The 18481-nt window shown below is 31.3% G+C and overlaps 1 protein-coding gene across 2 annotated transcripts; it reads right to left on the bottom strand.

Moving 5' to 3' along the window:
- Positions 1-5017: 5017 nt before the first annotated feature.
- LOC122609109 (endoplasmic reticulum metallopeptidase 1) lies at positions 5018-16063 on the bottom strand. Of its 2 annotated transcripts, XM_043782173.1 has the most exons (21): positions 15723-16063; positions 14302-14387; positions 14120-14221; positions 13772-13878; positions 13579-13679; positions 13292-13379; positions 12798-12886; positions 12105-12244; positions 11821-11986; positions 11141-11276; positions 10958-11054; positions 10332-10461; positions 9995-10054; positions 9733-9851; positions 9070-9194; positions 8236-8460; positions 7687-7847; positions 7188-7351; positions 6332-6414; positions 5851-5936; positions 5018-5395 (listed from the first exon to the last, which is right to left on the bottom strand). In XM_043782173.1, the coding sequence occupies exons 1-21, from the start codon at positions 15933-15935 to the stop codon at positions 5252-5254; spliced, it is 2622 nt and encodes an 873-aa protein (XP_043638108.1). In that variant the 5' UTR covers positions 15936-16063; the 3' UTR covers positions 5018-5251. The 2 variants fall into 2 exon arrangements, with proteins under 2 accessions (XP_043638108.1, XP_043638114.1); XM_043782179.1 differs by lacking the exon at positions 15723-16063 and having other exon boundaries at positions 14120-14168; positions 14302-14348.
- Positions 16064-18481: the final 2418 nt, after the last annotated feature.

Raw genomic sequence — 18481 nt, 5'->3', positions numbered from 1 at the left:
TCATTTAAGAACTTTGAGCTTTTGTTTGGATTGCTATTTTAAAAACTACCCATTTTTACCCGGGTACATTTCGATCCGGACCCATTTTGACTTGGACCGTTTTAACCCGGATCCATCTTGACCCGTTTTTAGAACACCCGTATTGACCCTGGCCCATTATAACCCGGACTCATTTTAACCCGTCACCCGACCCGACCCGACCCGTGCATTTTGCCACCTCTATGTGTGTTAACTTATATAGCCCTATTGTTTATATAAACTTTTATATATACCCTTATTATTTATATAAACTTTTAGAGTTGATTACAATTTTCGTCCGTGTGGTTTGTACCAACTTTCAAGTGCCATCCCTGAGTACACGAAATTACGTGTTTCATCCCTGAGTATGGAATTCCGTTAATATATTTGGTCCACGAGCCAAACGGACATTAAAAAAACCCGTTAAGTCAGACATGTGCCTAGCACATGAGGGCATATTTGTCTTTTTATCATCATCTTCATCAATAACAACATTATATCTTCACCCATTTTCATATTTCTTTAATTTTCTTCCACTTTTTTCATTCTTCTTCTCTCAATCAAATCAAAAAATCATATGGGTTACTAAATGTACAGCTAACACACGCTCATAATTCTACAAGCAAAAGATCCGACAAAGGAGAGATCGGACTCATCAACATCGAACTTCGTGGTGGTGGTGGTGAGAGGCCAGATCTTGGCGTATCGATGAAGTGGAGGGCGAATCTTGGTGGTCGTGGGGCAAGGAGACCGGATCTTAGTGGTGGTAAGGTGGTCGGAAAACAACTCGTTTTTTTACAGATTCGTTAATGGGAGATTCATCACTATTTTTTTTTTAATAAAGATATGGGTAGATGGTGAAAATGTGAAATATGGAAAAAGTGAAACCTGGATATATAGAGAGATATAGAGAAGATGATGGTGGTGGTAGGTGGTTGGACGATGATGAGGACAGTAGTGGTGGTGGTGGTGGTTTGTTTACTTTTTAGATGTTGGACTAAGCCTACTTCATCAATGCTAACATAGATATCATATCGATGTTTCATCATATATTACAACCTATTTAAAATAAATTGGCGTGAACAATGTCATTTTTGTCTTTTACTGCCGTTTTCAGTTAAATATATAATTTGGCAGATAAAATCAAAAGTGAGGCTTAGTAAAATTGGTTTGTGTGTTGACATGTGGGAGGATTGGTTCCCCCCTCTCTTTTCAATTTTTTTTTTTTTTTTGGATTTTTCACTTTCACCTTTCTTTTTTCTTTTTCTCTTTTTGGCCCCTTCTTTTTATACTTTTTTTTTCTGCCCATCTGTTTTTTTTTTCCTACCCTTAACCTTATGTAATTTGTTTTTTTTTGTAACATTTTTTCTATAACTTTTTCTACACTTTACATTTTGTTTCTTTATAAATTTTTAAAATGATATATTTATATTTAAATTTTATATATTTGTTTTCTTCATCTTATTTCTTTTCCCCTTTTTCCTTTATTGCCATATATAACCGTTTTTATTTTTAAAAATTTAGTTTTTATACCTTTTTCACATGTAATATTTGTTTTTTTTTAACCTTTTCATTTAGTATTCGTATTTTCTTTTGTTTTTTTTTCTTTTTTGGTTTTAGTATATTTTTTTTGGGTTTTTTTCCCCGAACATTTGGTTATCCCCGGCCAACGGCCATGTATAATACTACTAAGGCTTTAAATTTTTTCTTCCTAATGTTTCCTAAGGAAATATGGGTTGTTCCATTCACCAATAGAAAATAGTTTTTTAGACACAAAGAACGAACGTGGTGGTATGTTTACTTTTTGGATTTATTGTTTGATGATGACAATGTATTGTAGCAACAGATTTTTTGTACATATATATATATATATAGATATGTGTATATAGGGTTGGGTTAACGTAAGAACCACAAGTATGGAGAGAACTGTGAGAACCACTAGTTTCTCTCCCTCTTTTTTCATTTTTGTATGGTTTTTTATTTTTATTTTTCACTTTTTGAAATTTTTTTGTGTCTTATTTTCTTTTAACAAAAACCCTTTCAAAAAAAAAATTTTTGTAAAAAATCATATGGGTTACGTGTTAAGAAAACGTATGGATACGGTACGGGCGTCGCCTTACATCCATTTTAAAGGGGTTGTCACCGGACGCATATGGGAATGGTATGGATTTGATGGACGACGATCCAAGAGAAGGTGACAGTTGTTACGGTACGGGCTTTGCCCTTAATGCTAAGGGCAAAGCCCTCATTGCCCTTAGAGATGATGTTCCAATGGTTCTCACCATATATGTGGTTCTCACTTGATCCCTTTACTGTGTGTGTGTATATATATATATATAGTTATCTATTATAGTTCAGTGGTATCTATTTGTTGTTGGTGTGTTTTGGATCTTATGATTTTTTTAATTTGTTGTAAATGATGATGATGGATGATACTTAGATTTTTGGGATTTATTATTTTTGTAATAGATGACTTTGAATTGTTGTTTGTTGTTGATATTCATGTTCATGTTGATGACGGGTGATAGCTTATAATTGAATCTTATGATAGAAATTAAAATTTAGTGATGAAGATGATATTTTGCTATGAAGATCTGATGGTGTTTTGTTAATAAAGAAGATCATATTTAATTACAATTTTCGTCCTATGCGAACAAAATGACCATTATGCCCTCGTTGTGCTTCTCATGTGACCACCAACTTAGCGCCGTTTGGGTCATGGACCAAATATGTTAACGGAATTCCATATTCAGGGATGAAACACGTAATTTTGTGTACTCATGGATGATAATTGAAAGTTGGTACAAACCACATGGACGAAAATTGTAATTAAAGGGGATACGTAATTTTTATATATTATTTATATTTATAAAATAAAAAAATTATATATATATATTAATTAAACGGAATTCCGTACTCAGGGATGAAACACGTAATTTATATATATTATTTATATTTATAAAAAAATAAAAATTAAAGGGGTTATCCCAAAGAATTGTCTCACTCCAAAAAAAAAGGAGAGCCAACATTTTAGGGAAGCATCCGCCATATGACGCAAGTTGTCCCCATGTGAGAAGCCCCAAAGTTGTCCCACTCCTCATAGTCTAAGGTTGTCCGAGACATAAAGGACACAAAAAAGAGGTTGAAAAGGCAGCAAAACAAAAGCCAACCCAACAAACTATCTAATCCAATTTTCCAACCAATTAAATTCACACAAAAAAGTTCTTTTTTTAAAAAGGCTCGCACATAAAAGGTGTTGTTAATCAATCATAACCTTGAACATAAAGAAAATTTATGTTATATTTTGTTGAAATTAAAGATGCGTTTTTAGTCACAGAAAAGTTTTACTAATTGTCCATTTTCAATTATCTTTAATTGGTAGAAAACCAATCAAAAGAATCATTGAAAACACGTTTGGTATATATACTAAAAGAGTTTTTAGTGAGTTTTCGGTTTTCAATGGGAAAAGTATATTGTATCTTATCACTTTTTTTTGTATTTCGGGTTTTCTACTACAAAACAGGCTGTAAGTGAATCTAAATATGATATTATAAATTCACTAGCTCACATTTATTATTTATATTGTTTGTTTAAGGAAAAAAAAAAAGTGGTGAGATTGCATCATCATCATCATAAAGCAAACTTTACATGTTACCTTTTTGTAATTAATTAATCCATAATACATATAAAACAAATATGTTAGTGCGTATGAACTATTATTATTATAAAATGAAAAATATATGTATATAAAATATGTGAAAATGATCCGTGGGCAACTATAATAACATAGCTAAAATTGAAAGTTAAATGACAAATTAATAGAGATATTTGGGGGGGGGGGGGGGGGGGGTATGAGGGTATATACTCTTAGACTTGTAACTTAATTTAGTGTAAATACTCTTAGTTAGGATTTGCTTTGTTAAGTTTCATAGCATGAGGGTATATTTCGTCAATATTAGAACAGGAGTTAGTTAGTCGGTTAAGTTGATTATATAATTGTATTTTCATTTCATTTTCATCAATTAATGAAATATAATTCCAAAATCCCAAAATACTTTCTCTCTCAATTCTCTAATGGCAAACCGCCATTATCGGTTGGTTTTTATTGTATTAAGAAAATTTCGAAGTCGCATGATTCACTTTAAGGAAGAAGAAAAAAAGGAATTTGGAAAGCAATAGAAGTGGTTGGACTTTCACGTGTAAAAGATAAAACTAGCTACAACCTAAACTTTCGATTTATGAGAATTCAATGCTATCATCTTGGTGGTTAAAGATGTTTAATTCAATTTAAGTTTTGAAAAATGCTGAAAAAAATTCTAAAAACCGTAGTCGTACATTAAAAAAAGAAAATGTTATATAATGTTAACATTAGGCTATGCACTCACACCAATTTTCACACATCTAAATTTTAAGGTTTGCAAGGAGAATATCATATAAATTATCCCTAAAAAAAATGGTACATTTTTGGATCAGTTTTTGTCTCTCTCTATCTTCTATCTTCAATCAATTTAATGTCATTTTTGGATCTCAATGCATGTTCCAAAACCATTTTTATATACGATTAGTTTACAACTACATACAACTTTCATATATCACATAGTTTGTTCTATACTGTTGAAACACTACGACTTATTATGTATAATTTTAAGAACTGGTTGGTGTGTCAAAGAAATACTTAATGGTTCTAACTTCAAGCATTTTTGTGTTACTAACTTGCTTTTGTAGAGTGTAATGATACTTGTATGGAGGTTGTCCTTAATCCAGTATATAAACTCCTGGTTTGTAGGACTTCAGGCGATTGTTTTGATCGGTTATTGTCCACTATTAGACTAAGATAATATTCGTGATAATATAGGGATTATTGTAACCCTAAACATATCAATATTTTCAATACAATTACCTAACTTGGTATCACAGCCAGGAAACACAACCTACCTGAAAGTCAGAGGCGGTACCAAAAAAAATCCCAAAGGGGACAAATTAAATAATCCGTAAAAAATAAATTTAAAGGAGGGCTTAATATTAAAAACCTATAGAAAAATTTAAAAATCCATGAAAACTTGAAAATATATGACAAGATCTAAATTTCGAAAGGGGTATTGACGCCTCATGTAGTACTGGCTGGGTGGCCCGCCGCTCTCATCGCCATCGAAGCAGACAAAGCTTCTAATGCCACTACTATCTCTCACTATAGCAATACAATACTTTGTAATGTGAATAATTTCTATATAGACTAGAAAATATATGTCGATAGAAAACTTGAAAATGCAATGACATCCACCCACTCTGGAAAACGGCTCTTCAATTTCTTCATGGATTCCATCAAGTGTTGTTCTACAACACCAACTTCAATACGTATATCTCCCGGACCATTTGTCTGCAAATCAAGGGAGATAGATTTTAGATAAATTCTACAGAGATCTGAATTCATGTAAAACAAAGAGGGGTATGCATAGATTTAGCAAAATGGGCAGGTTGGGTGTGTTATGATCAAAAAATGGGGTCGGGTCAATATAGAATGGGTGGGTTAATCCGGAGATGACTTTTTATCCATTAATATAAGTAGAGTGTGTGTTAGGTTAGGATTACAATAAGTATTGTATTTTTATAATGGTCTGATTATTTGAACCATACAAGGGATGACATAAAACGCCTTAAAATACAATTTGACCCAATAGGGGTAAAACATAGCCCCATTTAAATAACAGATCAGAATTGCTACCTAAGCTACGTCCCATTTTTAGTGAATTATATTTTACTATTTTAGATGAACTTTTAGCCATCAAAGCATTAAAACTCCAGCTAGATGAAGTAATACTCTTATACTCTTACCTCCAGCCAAAAAGACCAGTTTTCCTTGGCTACGCCACTTAGTCTACATATATATGACGGCGGGGTACCTTTCACAATTTCGGGAGCTGCATAGGTCATGAAAACATCAATTAGAATCTGCATATAGTTTTGTTTGAACCATTTACATCTGCGCACCCAGTCTATGTACCCAATGTTCTCCATTACTGAAAGGAATGTTTTTTTAACCATTAAGTGTTGCGTAGATAAAGTGACTAATTGGATAAACAATGTCTGCATGAATTATATCTATACAACTATTTTTGGTTTATTATGTCAAAAGAACAAACATTTTTGATTGACTTAATGGATTAAGTATATTTTATTAAGCTCATTAAATCCTAAACAAGCAGGACCTAATTCATTTAGCCAGAAGACAAACAATTTCACTTAAAACTACATGCACAATTAAACGTTGGAACTGAATAAACAAGCTTAGATAATGTAATAATAGATGTTTCACCTGGAAGGGTATTGTTTGCAAATGACCAGCCAGAAATGGGGCCTGTTATGTTGAGAACCGAAACCCATACCTCCTTCAAGGAACTAAACATAAAAAAAAATTAGGAACAGGAGGTTATCATCAATCATTCTGTTACTTTATTTGTATCCTAACAGCAATATATCTTCCAAATGGAAGAATTCAAAATTTAACGCTGTCAGATAACTATGCTACATATGGATGCCATTTATTTACGGACATGCTTAAAAATGCACCCGAACCAGTCAGACCCAAAAATAGGTTATAACAGACGTAAAATACAGACAGTTGATTGCAATAATTTTGTAGCAACGAATATGTTTTAAACAGATGAAATTGAAGACCCTGAGAGTAATAAGATAATGAATTGGAAAAGGTAAGCAAATATAATCAGAAAATCTAAATGTAAATTGATTTGGTTTTAAAAGTTATATAATCCCAAAGACTCTTCAAAGTGTATAACAAATTTAAAAAAACAATAGAAATAAGTCAATGACAGTATGTTTAATATGAAAACAATAGAGAAGACAATAAAGAAGCTTATGCTTGTTTATTAAAGCACTACTAAATTTTAACTAGGTTTCCTGTTTTCAGCAGGGTACTAATGAAAATAACAAAATTAACAGTGTGTCAATGTGTTAATATGATGCACCAAACTATACTGATTCATTTATACTCTATTTTCAACTTTTGTAACCATAGTTGACACACATTGTTGATAAAAAAAAAAAAAGTTACAAATATTGGAAAAGAAGTGTCTTGGGTCAACTCAACCAGTACCAAAATCAACAGTTTTTTCACCACTAAGTAAAATGAAGAAAGAAGCATAAAGAGTTACCCCAATGAAAATTCCAAATGAACTTTGCGAGAACCATCCACTGAAGTAGTATCTTGCTTAGTAGTTGATATATACGGAAAATATTTATAATGACTCGAAATTTCATCCCTACTTGCAGAGAACTTTAAGCTTCTTGAAAACAAGAAAGACAATGGATATATTGCCTGACAAAAGAAACAACCTTGATAAGTACATCTCATCAAAACGACCCATAGACAAGTAAATGGGTGGGTTATGTTTCATCTGTAATGGGTCAAATGAGTAAAATAACTAATTAGCTATAAAAGAAATAGTAAGAATAATATCTAGCTCAGGAAACATGTTAAATAGATTGAAAGTCGACCAAAGTGTATTTTAATGCCTTAACCTCCATTAACCATTTATTCTTGCAGTCATTATAACACATTAACTGTTTATAAACTTTGAAATTTCTGGGCCAACTTGGCCTGATCTGCACCAAAAGGTTGCAAAGTAGCTAATTATTGTGTTAGTCATTCACCATGAATGTCTCTCGGTGAGACTGATTGGCGGTCTCAAATGAAAATTTGGAATCTACACGCAGCTCCTTTGCTACTTCAGGAGCATGCTTGAAAAGGAAAGGTAACGCATTGGAGTCCAGTACAGACAAATCATAACTTGTATCAATAAAGTTCCGTGCATCTGTCAATCAGAAAAGATAAAATATTTTTAGAAGATATTTATGATAATAAATTTCAAAGGCGTGTATTGATCAGAATTGCTTACACAAGAGCATATATGAATTTTAGGTCTAAGGGACGCTTATAAAAATATCTTGCCTTAAAACAGAATGATATGTTATACTAGGCAAAAATTTCTTTTAAAAAAAACAACTTTCTGAACCCAAATAAATACCTTCATCATTTTACATGTGCCATAACATAGTTCTGAAGTAGGAAAGGAATTAAAAAAAAATGCAGCAATTATCAGGGAAGTAGAAAATATCAAATTGCAACTATTAAAGATGAGGTACGAATAGACATCCACGCAACACACAAGGAAAGCATTAAAATTGGTTTGCATACAATACCTGTTGTAACAACAGTATGTTGCAACACAACCCTTTTTGGTGCATCCGTGCTGTATGGAAAAAATTGTGATGCAAGGGCCAAGGCAATCACACTCGTATGCAGCAAGAACTGCACAATAGATGATCTGGCTAACCAATTACTAATAACTGGTAATATAGGTCCGACACACACACCAACTGAAGCACCAATAATCGCTGATATTATTACATCGGGGATGAAGTAGCCTAAAAGCAATTTCAAAACAAATAATATCTCAGTAACTTTTGGTAAATGTTCAATATGTTATATCAGAGACTACAGATATAGTATCACCAAGAAATTGTGATATGATAAAACTTGCATTTGTAAAACCAAAACACCTTTTAGAGGATGTTTGGATGTATTTTTGATATTTAAAGTTTTATAGATCAGACAATCAGTTGTTCAAGGGTTTAATCAGATTCTAATTATTATTTAATAAAACAAAAACAAGAGATGATCATAAATGATAAAATTGTGAAAAAAAAGAGACGGATTCATCATTCATGAGGTGGAAGTAAAAGCATCTAAAATAGATAAAGAATTTTTTTCATTTCGCAGTTTTTGAACAGCCAAAATTAGCATTACCCTGCGATAATCAGTTTTGTTGCAGCAGTATGAAACTGATTATGAAATAATGAAATGTTTAGAAGCATAATTTGTTACCCAAACAGTATAACAAAATTATTGCCATTCAGAGATCATATGTTCCAGTTTTGACTTTCAAAAGTTAATCAAGGAAAAGAAACCACATCTGACTTAAATCCCAATATACAACCAAGGAAATGAGCTCGATGAACCAGTTTGGAACTAACCATGAGGAAGTGGAAGGGAGCCCATCATACCCATCTTCTCAATTAAAAACTGAACTAGAAACCCAGTAAAATATACCGAATGCAGAAAGCAAGGTATTGAAGGTACCACTAACAATGCTGCTGACCTGTCAAACAACTTCAAGTTATACATCAAAGTCAAAAAGATGAATAGCACCAGCACACAAATCATCCGTAAGAAATAGGGTGGAAAATACCAGAAGCAACTTTTTTTCTTAGTTTATTAGAATTGCCAAGAAATGGCTGATTCAAAGGAAAAACGAGAGGCCGCAAAATGGGTGGGTCATTTGGGTTGAGTGACAAGCCAAAATAGGAAACTTGTTTATGCAGGTTAGGTGGTTTGACCCAAAATACTTTTCACACAAGTAAAAAGAACTGTATAAATAACTAGTGTGTCAAATATTAGCATATTATTTCTAAAATAGTCCATTTTATTAGTGAACTGATTTAAGAGATTTTATGCATTGAAAATCCGCTGTAGGAACTTTTCAGTGTTTGACCTATTTGACTGATCCCTGTTTAGCCAACTCTTTTCAGTAAACTCAAATAACCCATCAGAGAAAACACATTATCCCAAGTAGCCCATTCTTAAATAGGAAAACCAAAAATAGAGATGGAAATTCATAAAATCAGAAGCCTTGTTACCTTAGTGATTCACGGCCATAATACTTGACAGATAAGCGAAAAATAATCCATGAAGGAACCATAAAAGCAGCTAACGACAAGGTTAAGAAGCCTCCACTTAATCCAGCAGTGAAATAAGCCTACTTTTAAAAGTCTGGATTAGCTTTACTTGTGAATCAATTCGGCGCATTACAAATTTAAAATAAATAAAAGCATGCACCATGACCAATATGCTAAAAGAGAAAATTAAATGCCATATTATACATAATAATATAGTACACACCATACTGATGAACGCATATAAGCCAAATGCACCCCAATACCGAGCTTCCTCAACAAGTTCCTGTAAAATGATACCGAATTGTGAGCCACAATCTGAGGATGGAGAAAAAACTAATTTAAACAATATGAAGACCATGAATGCTTAAAATCTGTTTCCTTCACTGCTAATGCAGATAGAAAACATACTGTGGTAAGATTAATATATGAAATTTATAACTGAACAGAGGTAAAATTTAATGCATATTCAGAGTCCAGAAGTATTTAATATATAGTGGCAACTCATGAACTTGGCAGGAATAAGAATTTCATGGAAAAAACTGATAACACATAAAGCAAACCTCTTTTGATGATTTGTAAATATAGCCAGCTTGAGAGAGAGGGAAAAAATTCCAAAGCAATCTTGGAATTAACATCCCAGCAAGTGAGCATGGAACAAACATCATATAAGCCAAGTATGGATGAGCGAACCTACATTTGAAAAGATAACATAGTCAAATTTTAACAAGTATCCAGTATCTGCACTAGCAGGAACTAATGAAGATTTACAGCTTGAAATTTCAAATACTACCAGTAGAGGTGGAAATTTTGCCTCATTTACTTATCAAATTGGTTACTTCGGGTTATGTTCTCTATTTAAAGGCCACATGATAAAATCAAATATAGCTTAAAAACAATACAGGTTAAATGGGTCGAACAGGTTAAAAGACTGCCAAAGTGTATTTTATTTTTAAAATAAAGAATATTATCAAAATGATATAATTTGTAATCATGTTAAAACGCTAGTTAATGGTAAGTTAGTTAAAGAACTATCAACAAAAAGTGTTTCAACGTGACCCAGTATGTTTCAGCTTTTAGATAACCCTACAAACCCGCGCATTTTAGCAGTGCACCTCTACCATTAGTTACTTGTGCCAAAAGCAACTTCAAAAAATTATTTGCCGCAAAGAACACAAAAGCTCCTCACCAGTTCATTGACTGTCCAGTGAATAACAGCCTCAGGATAGAAAAAATAGCTGGGAATACAACAGCAAAGAGAACCCCGATAATATGGAACAAGGTTCCTGCAATATCAAATGGTAAAATCAAAGGTCAAATAACTAGCTTGTGTGCCATAAATAACTACTTGAATTTCAGCAAGACTAGCTACCTTTCACGAAGTCACATAAGGCAGCAATTGAGCATAGCAGACCCCACTTTGAAAACCGCAGAAAGAATGGAAGAAGTAGGAAGATGACAACAGGGAGGCTATGAAATACCATCCCTTGCCTTCTAGAGTAATAAACCTGAATTTTAGTAACTAGCTTTAGAACACAAACAATATCCATTTGTGGCTCATTTCAACTCGTAACTCTAGTCTAGATTGTATGGGAACCTACTAAGTACCAAGATGGAACAGGAATGGAAGTGAGAAGATAATGGACTGGTAATTATAGGAATGAACTTTCCCCAACGTACAAATTGATAAAAATAAAATATATAAAACAGATGATTAAAAAACTACTATCAATTATGACTGCAATATAAGAAAACTATTTTTAAAAACTCTACTAAATATTTTGAAGTTTCAAGGGTCTGGGCTTATTTCAAATCACACAAAGGACTCTTTTTGTAAGAAAAAAAAAAAATGAGATTCCATGGAGGAATTGGAAAAAGTAGTCACTGGCCATGGAATGAAATCATCAAGATAGAAGAATCACATCCCTTGATGAATGTTATCCCATTCCCTTAGACCAAAATTATTTTTTTCCCCGAACCAACATAATTGATGATTCCATCCCTTCTTTTTATGATTCTCTCATATCAAACAATGAAATGAATGTAGCATACCAAGAACCATGACAAGTAATCAAAAAACATAGGTTGCTCATCATCGAGTTCCACACCGGAGACTGCCTTAAGTTTACGATCATGTGAATTTTCCAGCTTAGACGAATTAGTGAAGGCTTTAACCACATTAAATAAGTTGTCCCCACGAGCTTGAAGGCTTCCAGGTCTAGTTAGCGACAATAATAAAATAAAAAAAGTGCATGCATTAGAGAGTTTACAAAAGTAGAGTATACATAAAATTGCAAATTAGTGAACTGTACCAAAGTAGCAGTGGTAATTCATACAATAATCTTTCTACCGAATCAGTAGAGGTATGATAATAATAACCCCCGTTGACAAAGATAATGTCCAGTCCAGGAATGCTCCCATAGTCAGTGGCAAACATTCTGTAATCAGTATCTCCGGGAACAAGAGCAAATATGTCCTGCACGCAACACATACAAGCAGTAAAAGATATGTCCACTGGAGGTGGCAAATTCAAAACATTTACTTATAAATGTATCAGTTTCAGGTCGCATTTTATCTCAAACGGGTCAAAACCAAAGGTGGGCCCAGGAGGTGCGCGTCCTCACCACTATTTTCGCATAGTGTGAATTTGTCAAAAAATATTATTATTTAAAAAATGCACCAGGTCCAAGAAAAAAATAACCATATCTAATGTATTATGAAACTGGTGGTATTCTGGTCAAAACAAAAGAATTATCTAAAGCAAGTTCTGTTACAAGAGTAAAAGCGCCCAAAGTTCTTTTGTAGGCATACAATCTCTTAATCTATGTACTTAAAGATTCATATTATAATGATATTTGTATTATTTTGTAGCATTTTAACGCATTAGCTATATTAAATATGATTATTTAAAAAAAAAAAATCCAACTAGTGTTGTCAAGTCAACCTAACCCATACCGTAATAAAGTTGGACTAAACATTAGACCCTAACATTTGAAATAATACTTTAAGCAATAGAAAAGCGTAAAAACCTGAGCTGCACTATTGCCCATAGGATGTACAGCTGATTGAGCATAGACTTGTGAAGGCCAAGACCCAGGTCCAGATTGGCAGACGAAATCTGTAACTTCAACAGATTATTTTCTGGAATATAAAAAGCTCAGAGAACATAATGACCACCAGAACATAAATAACAAGGGATATAAAATGCTCAGTAATATGCTCATATTGCTCATTTAGTTTAATTGATCATACAGTCTTATACTCTTATTATGTTCCACAACTTCAACCATGTCTATCGCAAATTTGTACTAGGAAACAAATTTCACATCCTTGGATATATAAGATTGCATACGGATTTAGAAAGTTGCCCCATCTATTAGTTAACAAGTGTCCACTTATGAACTTTGGAGCCATATAAGTTCTTTGTAACTTCATTATTTTACATCAACCAAGTTGACTTTTAAAAAGTTAGAACCCATTTGTATTATCAGAACAGAAACCTAAATAACCTTCATCCACATACCAAGTCCTCCACTCCCAGATGCCTCCAAATTTATAAAAGCACCAATTGTATCGCGCCACTTATGACTTGTTATAAATCCATGTGAACCCTGAGAAGTAAACAGATTATACATTACAAAAGCAATGTCTATATTAACCCTTAACAGATCTTAGTAGCACAAGTTGAGAAAATCTTAACACTTTACAAATACCCAACTTCAGAAAACAATGCTGTGAGTTGATTTTATCATAATGTTGATTAAAATAATATAGATGTGAGTAAATATAATGGAATGATAAATCACTTACAAGCATAAAAAGTTCTTCAGCACCGTTGAACAGAAATATAAGGGGTTTAGGAGGAACCCAGCCTGAATCAACTGTTATTCTTGCTAGCTCCATAATAGATGCTGTAAAAGAAAAAATTTAAAGAACCTTTTATTAGAAAGGTGCATCATGGATATAGATAACAAAATAAAAAAGGGTACTAAGTTTAGCTTACCAACACAAGAACCACAATCACTGGCACCTGGTGAACCAGGTGGACTGTCGAAATGTGCATTTAATAAAATAGAAGGGTCTGTACATGTTGATTCTACAGAAGAAATCCTGCAAATTGACTCAGGTTAAACCCACGTTAAAAAAAAATGAGTGGGAAAGAGTTAGCTGTAATACAGGGCAACTAATGACTAAATAATTTGTTTTACAAACATAAATGACTGGTCCATGTGATATATTGTTATGTATAAACAAGCCGGAAAGAACATTAATAATATATGGTTTATTTCCATCAAGACCACAAGCAAGTAAGAGATTAGCAATAAGATCAGAATTCAGTATGGTGAAGTACCTCATTGCTATATTTGTGTGATTCCTATATCCAAGAGACAAGCTGTGACCTAAAAACATCATATTGAAAGAGCCATTAACTATATTTTCCTCTATTTCAATCCTGAAATAGTAAAAAATATTGCATTAGTTATAAATTATTTTCTGAAAAGAATAGATAAACACATGCATTAGTATACCAACCTTACATTAGGTCCAGCACGATCCTTCAACATTTCCAAATGCGTCCTAATATACTTAGCAGCATCATGTAATCCTTGTCGCCCTTCCTACCATCAATTAGATGAAAAATATGTATAAAGAACAAAAACTTATTCTGCTACAACCAAAGTTTGTTTGCTGATGCAATATAGGAACTCGCACAAACATGTTTTTCAGTTTCAATTCTATACCCATATATTATAAATTCTTAAATCTAACTATTACTTGGTCCCATCCCTCATAAAAGCAAAAACCACAACGTGTGCCAGTGGTGCCCATCAATTAATTCACATATAAGTTTCGAATTTAAATGTGCAACATAAGATTTGACCAAGTCCACTTAAAGCACTAAATGATCTTTGCTTTCAACATTAAGTCATCAACACTAGAATCTTATTTTTCTTATTAATTTAGCTTGTAAGGTAGGCCAAATAGCCCACCATGTCTATATAGTAACACTTGAATTCTCATTTTCTTAAGTGCTTCTATTCTTCCACAAACAACTCTGCGTTATTTAGTTAACATTTCAATTGTCATTTTAAAAAAAAAAACTATATTACTTATCAATAAATGTTTCTCATAAGATCTATCATTTGATTTGAGCTCTCATTAACGAAAATCTTCGTTTACCTTAAAACAGAAGAAAAATTTCTAGTAAACAAACCGAATTCAGTGAAAAATCATTATCACAATAAATATTGTAAACGGGATACACGCATTGGATCACTTAAAACCCAAAACTTTCCAAAACTAGAAGCATGATAAGCAAGTTTTACACATGTGATCCATCTAAAATTCTAAACACCAAATCTAGTAACTCTAAACACCAAACGCTTTGTACCGCATATTTCCACTATAGCTTACAAAATTTAGAAATACTAATGCTCTGTACCAAATATATTTCCACTACAACTTACAAAAATGCATTTATATTTATATATATATATAGGGCTTAGCTTGGATGCCGTTAACTGCACCATTTTTTGATGAAGTTGCCTTGAGAATCAGAGGGGCATTTTTGTAATATATCAATCACTTATATCATTTATGTGTGTGACTGAATCTATGAACTTTGCGATCAACTGCAGATTCGATTTTCCCATATATATATATATATATATATATATATATATATATATATTATATATTATATATATATATATATATATATATATGCCTTTAACCATGATATTAAGCTATTAAACTTCTTTTGGGACCAGTAGGTGGGGTCGGTTATTCATTTATGTAACTTAAATTCATTAACTTCATTAAATTTAGCTATCCATCACTATCAATATACACACAATTGTAACTCTAACCGTAATGTGTACAATAAACTGAATAATCACAACATAAGTGTGTGTATATATATATAGATATAAAAAATAGATATATATATATACCTGACGACCGTCAATTTCGTGAGCAAGAACACGAACGTGTTCAATAGCTCTAGCTTCAGAAAATCGATCCAAAGGAGCATCAAGACCTAAGGGAGTGATAAATTTCATATGCATAACGTAATACGCTACCATTGACATCATTCCGTACATGATCGCTAATGAAAACAGTAGTTTGAATCCGGCGATATCGCCGGAACTTAACCGGAACATCATGAAAACCGGTACCGGAAAGTTGTTTAATAATTTAATTGAATTGAGATCGGGAATTAGTTTTTTTGTTTGTTTTTTAGTAGTGATGAGAGAGAGCTGAAAGAAGAAGCCGGCGGGATTTGTTTGTTTTGTATCTGTGAGACTGACTCTATGAGTCTATGTTACATATGGTATGAGAAAGTTATTTATATATAATTGTGTGTTAGAAATTTTTATATTATTTTTTAAGAAATACTAGCTAATCAACCCGGGTTTTACTTTGGCATTTTAAATAATATTTTAAACGAAAATAAAATGTAAGGAAAAGTATATGTAGTTTTTGTTATTTAATACATTATAAGTTTATAACTTAGTTTGGAGATATTAAACTGACTAATATATAATATTTATATATAAATACTTATTGTATTAATAAAACATAATAAGATATTTCTAATCAAAAATAGAAATTTAAAACATTTATATATAAATACTTATTGGAGTAAGACATTTCCAATCAAAAATAGAAATTTAAAATAAGTATTTAATGGGTTATTTATCTTTAAAAATTTCGAATACTAAATATGACATCATAAATAAAATAAAACTTTTAAAAAAGAAATATAGACATGCCACATAATTTTTTTCTAAAAATAACTTTATAAGACAATTCTTTTTTATTATATATAGAGATTTTGTTTAGATTATAACACGGTGGTGGTGTAATGATGACCGCAGTTACTGTTTGTTTTATGTAATTGATATAAAAGTAATTAATCTAAAGGGTAGTGTATTGTATATGTTTTTGAAAATTGGCACTTGTAGTGTAAATTATCTTATTGAGAGTAAAATAGTCATTTTGCATCTAACTCTTTCTAAATTAGGCTTTATTAACGGTATTTTAGTCAATTCGTAACTAACATTCTAATAACTCTTACTAAAAATGTGGAATGGATAACTTTTCTATATCTATGTTATTCAATAAAGAGAAAGTCCCTTTTTCTTCCTTTAAACAATTCAACTTTTAAATTACCTTTTTTACCTCAAACCTTTTAACACTTGTATCATAAACCTTAAAACACCCTTAAGGGGTGTTTGGTTCACAGAATTTTATTTAAGTAATTGGAATCTGTCAAAGGATTTGAAATTGATAGAATTAGAATCTGAATGGATTGTAATCTGGTGAAATAAAATTTTTATTTAATTATAATCTTTTATGTTTGGTTGACAAGAATTGAATGATTCTCATTATATTAGTTATAATAATAAAAATAAAAAGTATATAATTTTTAATTAGTAGTATTAATACTTTTTACAAAATAACAAAATTTATATAAAATATTATCAATTTTTTACAAAATAATATTTTTTTATAGAATAATATTAAATTATATAAACTAACGTCAGTTTTTTGTTAAGAACTTTTTGTATTAGATAGTAATAAATTTTTATAAAATAATAAATATTTTTATACAATAATATTACAATCTATAAATACTTATATAAGTATTATATATATATTTTTGTAAAATAATATTTTTAATAACTTGTATATATAAAAGTTAAATTTTTTATAACATAATATTTTTATATTAAATAATAATGATAATAAATATAGTTTTGAAATATATTATAATAATTTTAATAATTAAAGAATAATTATAAAAGATTTAGTTTTATCAAAACTTTAATTCTATTGGACTTTCAAACTTTCTATCAAAAATGTGAAGGAATCTCAAATTCCATCATATTATAGAATTTGAAGGATTCTAATTCCAATTTCATACGAACCAAACAATTAATGGAATGAAATCTGAATTTAATTTTGCCAACCAAACAGGACGTAAAGTGAAATTCAGATTCCAATTCCATCAAATTCCTTGTAATTTTACGAACCAAACAACACCTTACATAAAACCAAACATATTCACACATTTCATATTTCACAAGTGCCCATTTTCATTAACTATGTTATTATTTTACGCCAACTACTTTTACTTTAATAACTACACCATTAATGTCACCATCACCCGTTGTCGCCGCTCTGCCGCCGCATTGCGCGGGTATCCCTCTCGTACATAATAGTAAATATAAGTAGACAAATTAGATTTTAGGTCCGTGCCTAAGGCTTATGACTTTATTAATACTAGATTAGATGTTAATTTATTGTTTAAAATATAACTTATAATTTTTCTTAATAAAAATTTGATCTATATATTAAATTTTTGAAATACAAAAATAGTTTTTTCAAATATATGCATTGAGGTTGGTTAATATGACATGCTCGGTAATATTTGAATATTACAAAATCATAATATGCACAAAAAATTGTAGACTATGAAATACTTAACGATATTTGTATATTTAAAAATCACAATGGGCTACCATCATTTGTTTAATTGTTTTATTATTACATATTATGTGTATCACATCTTTAGTTTTGTACAATTAAAAATAATATGTTGTTTTGGATGCAGTATGCATTAGATATTTCAATTAAAATATGACAATGTTATATGTATCTTTTATAAAGATCGATGATATTTTTACATGTTATGTCTTACATGCGT

The sequence above is a fragment of the Erigeron canadensis genome, chromosome 1 (assembly GCF_010389155.1).
Source record: "Erigeron canadensis isolate Cc75 chromosome 1, C_canadensis_v1, whole genome shotgun sequence".
Lineage (NCBI taxonomy): Eukaryota > Viridiplantae > Streptophyta > Magnoliopsida > Asterales > Asteraceae > Erigeron > Erigeron canadensis.
Note: the sequence above shows the minus strand (reverse complement) of the source record. Positions and strands in the feature narration are given on the sequence as shown.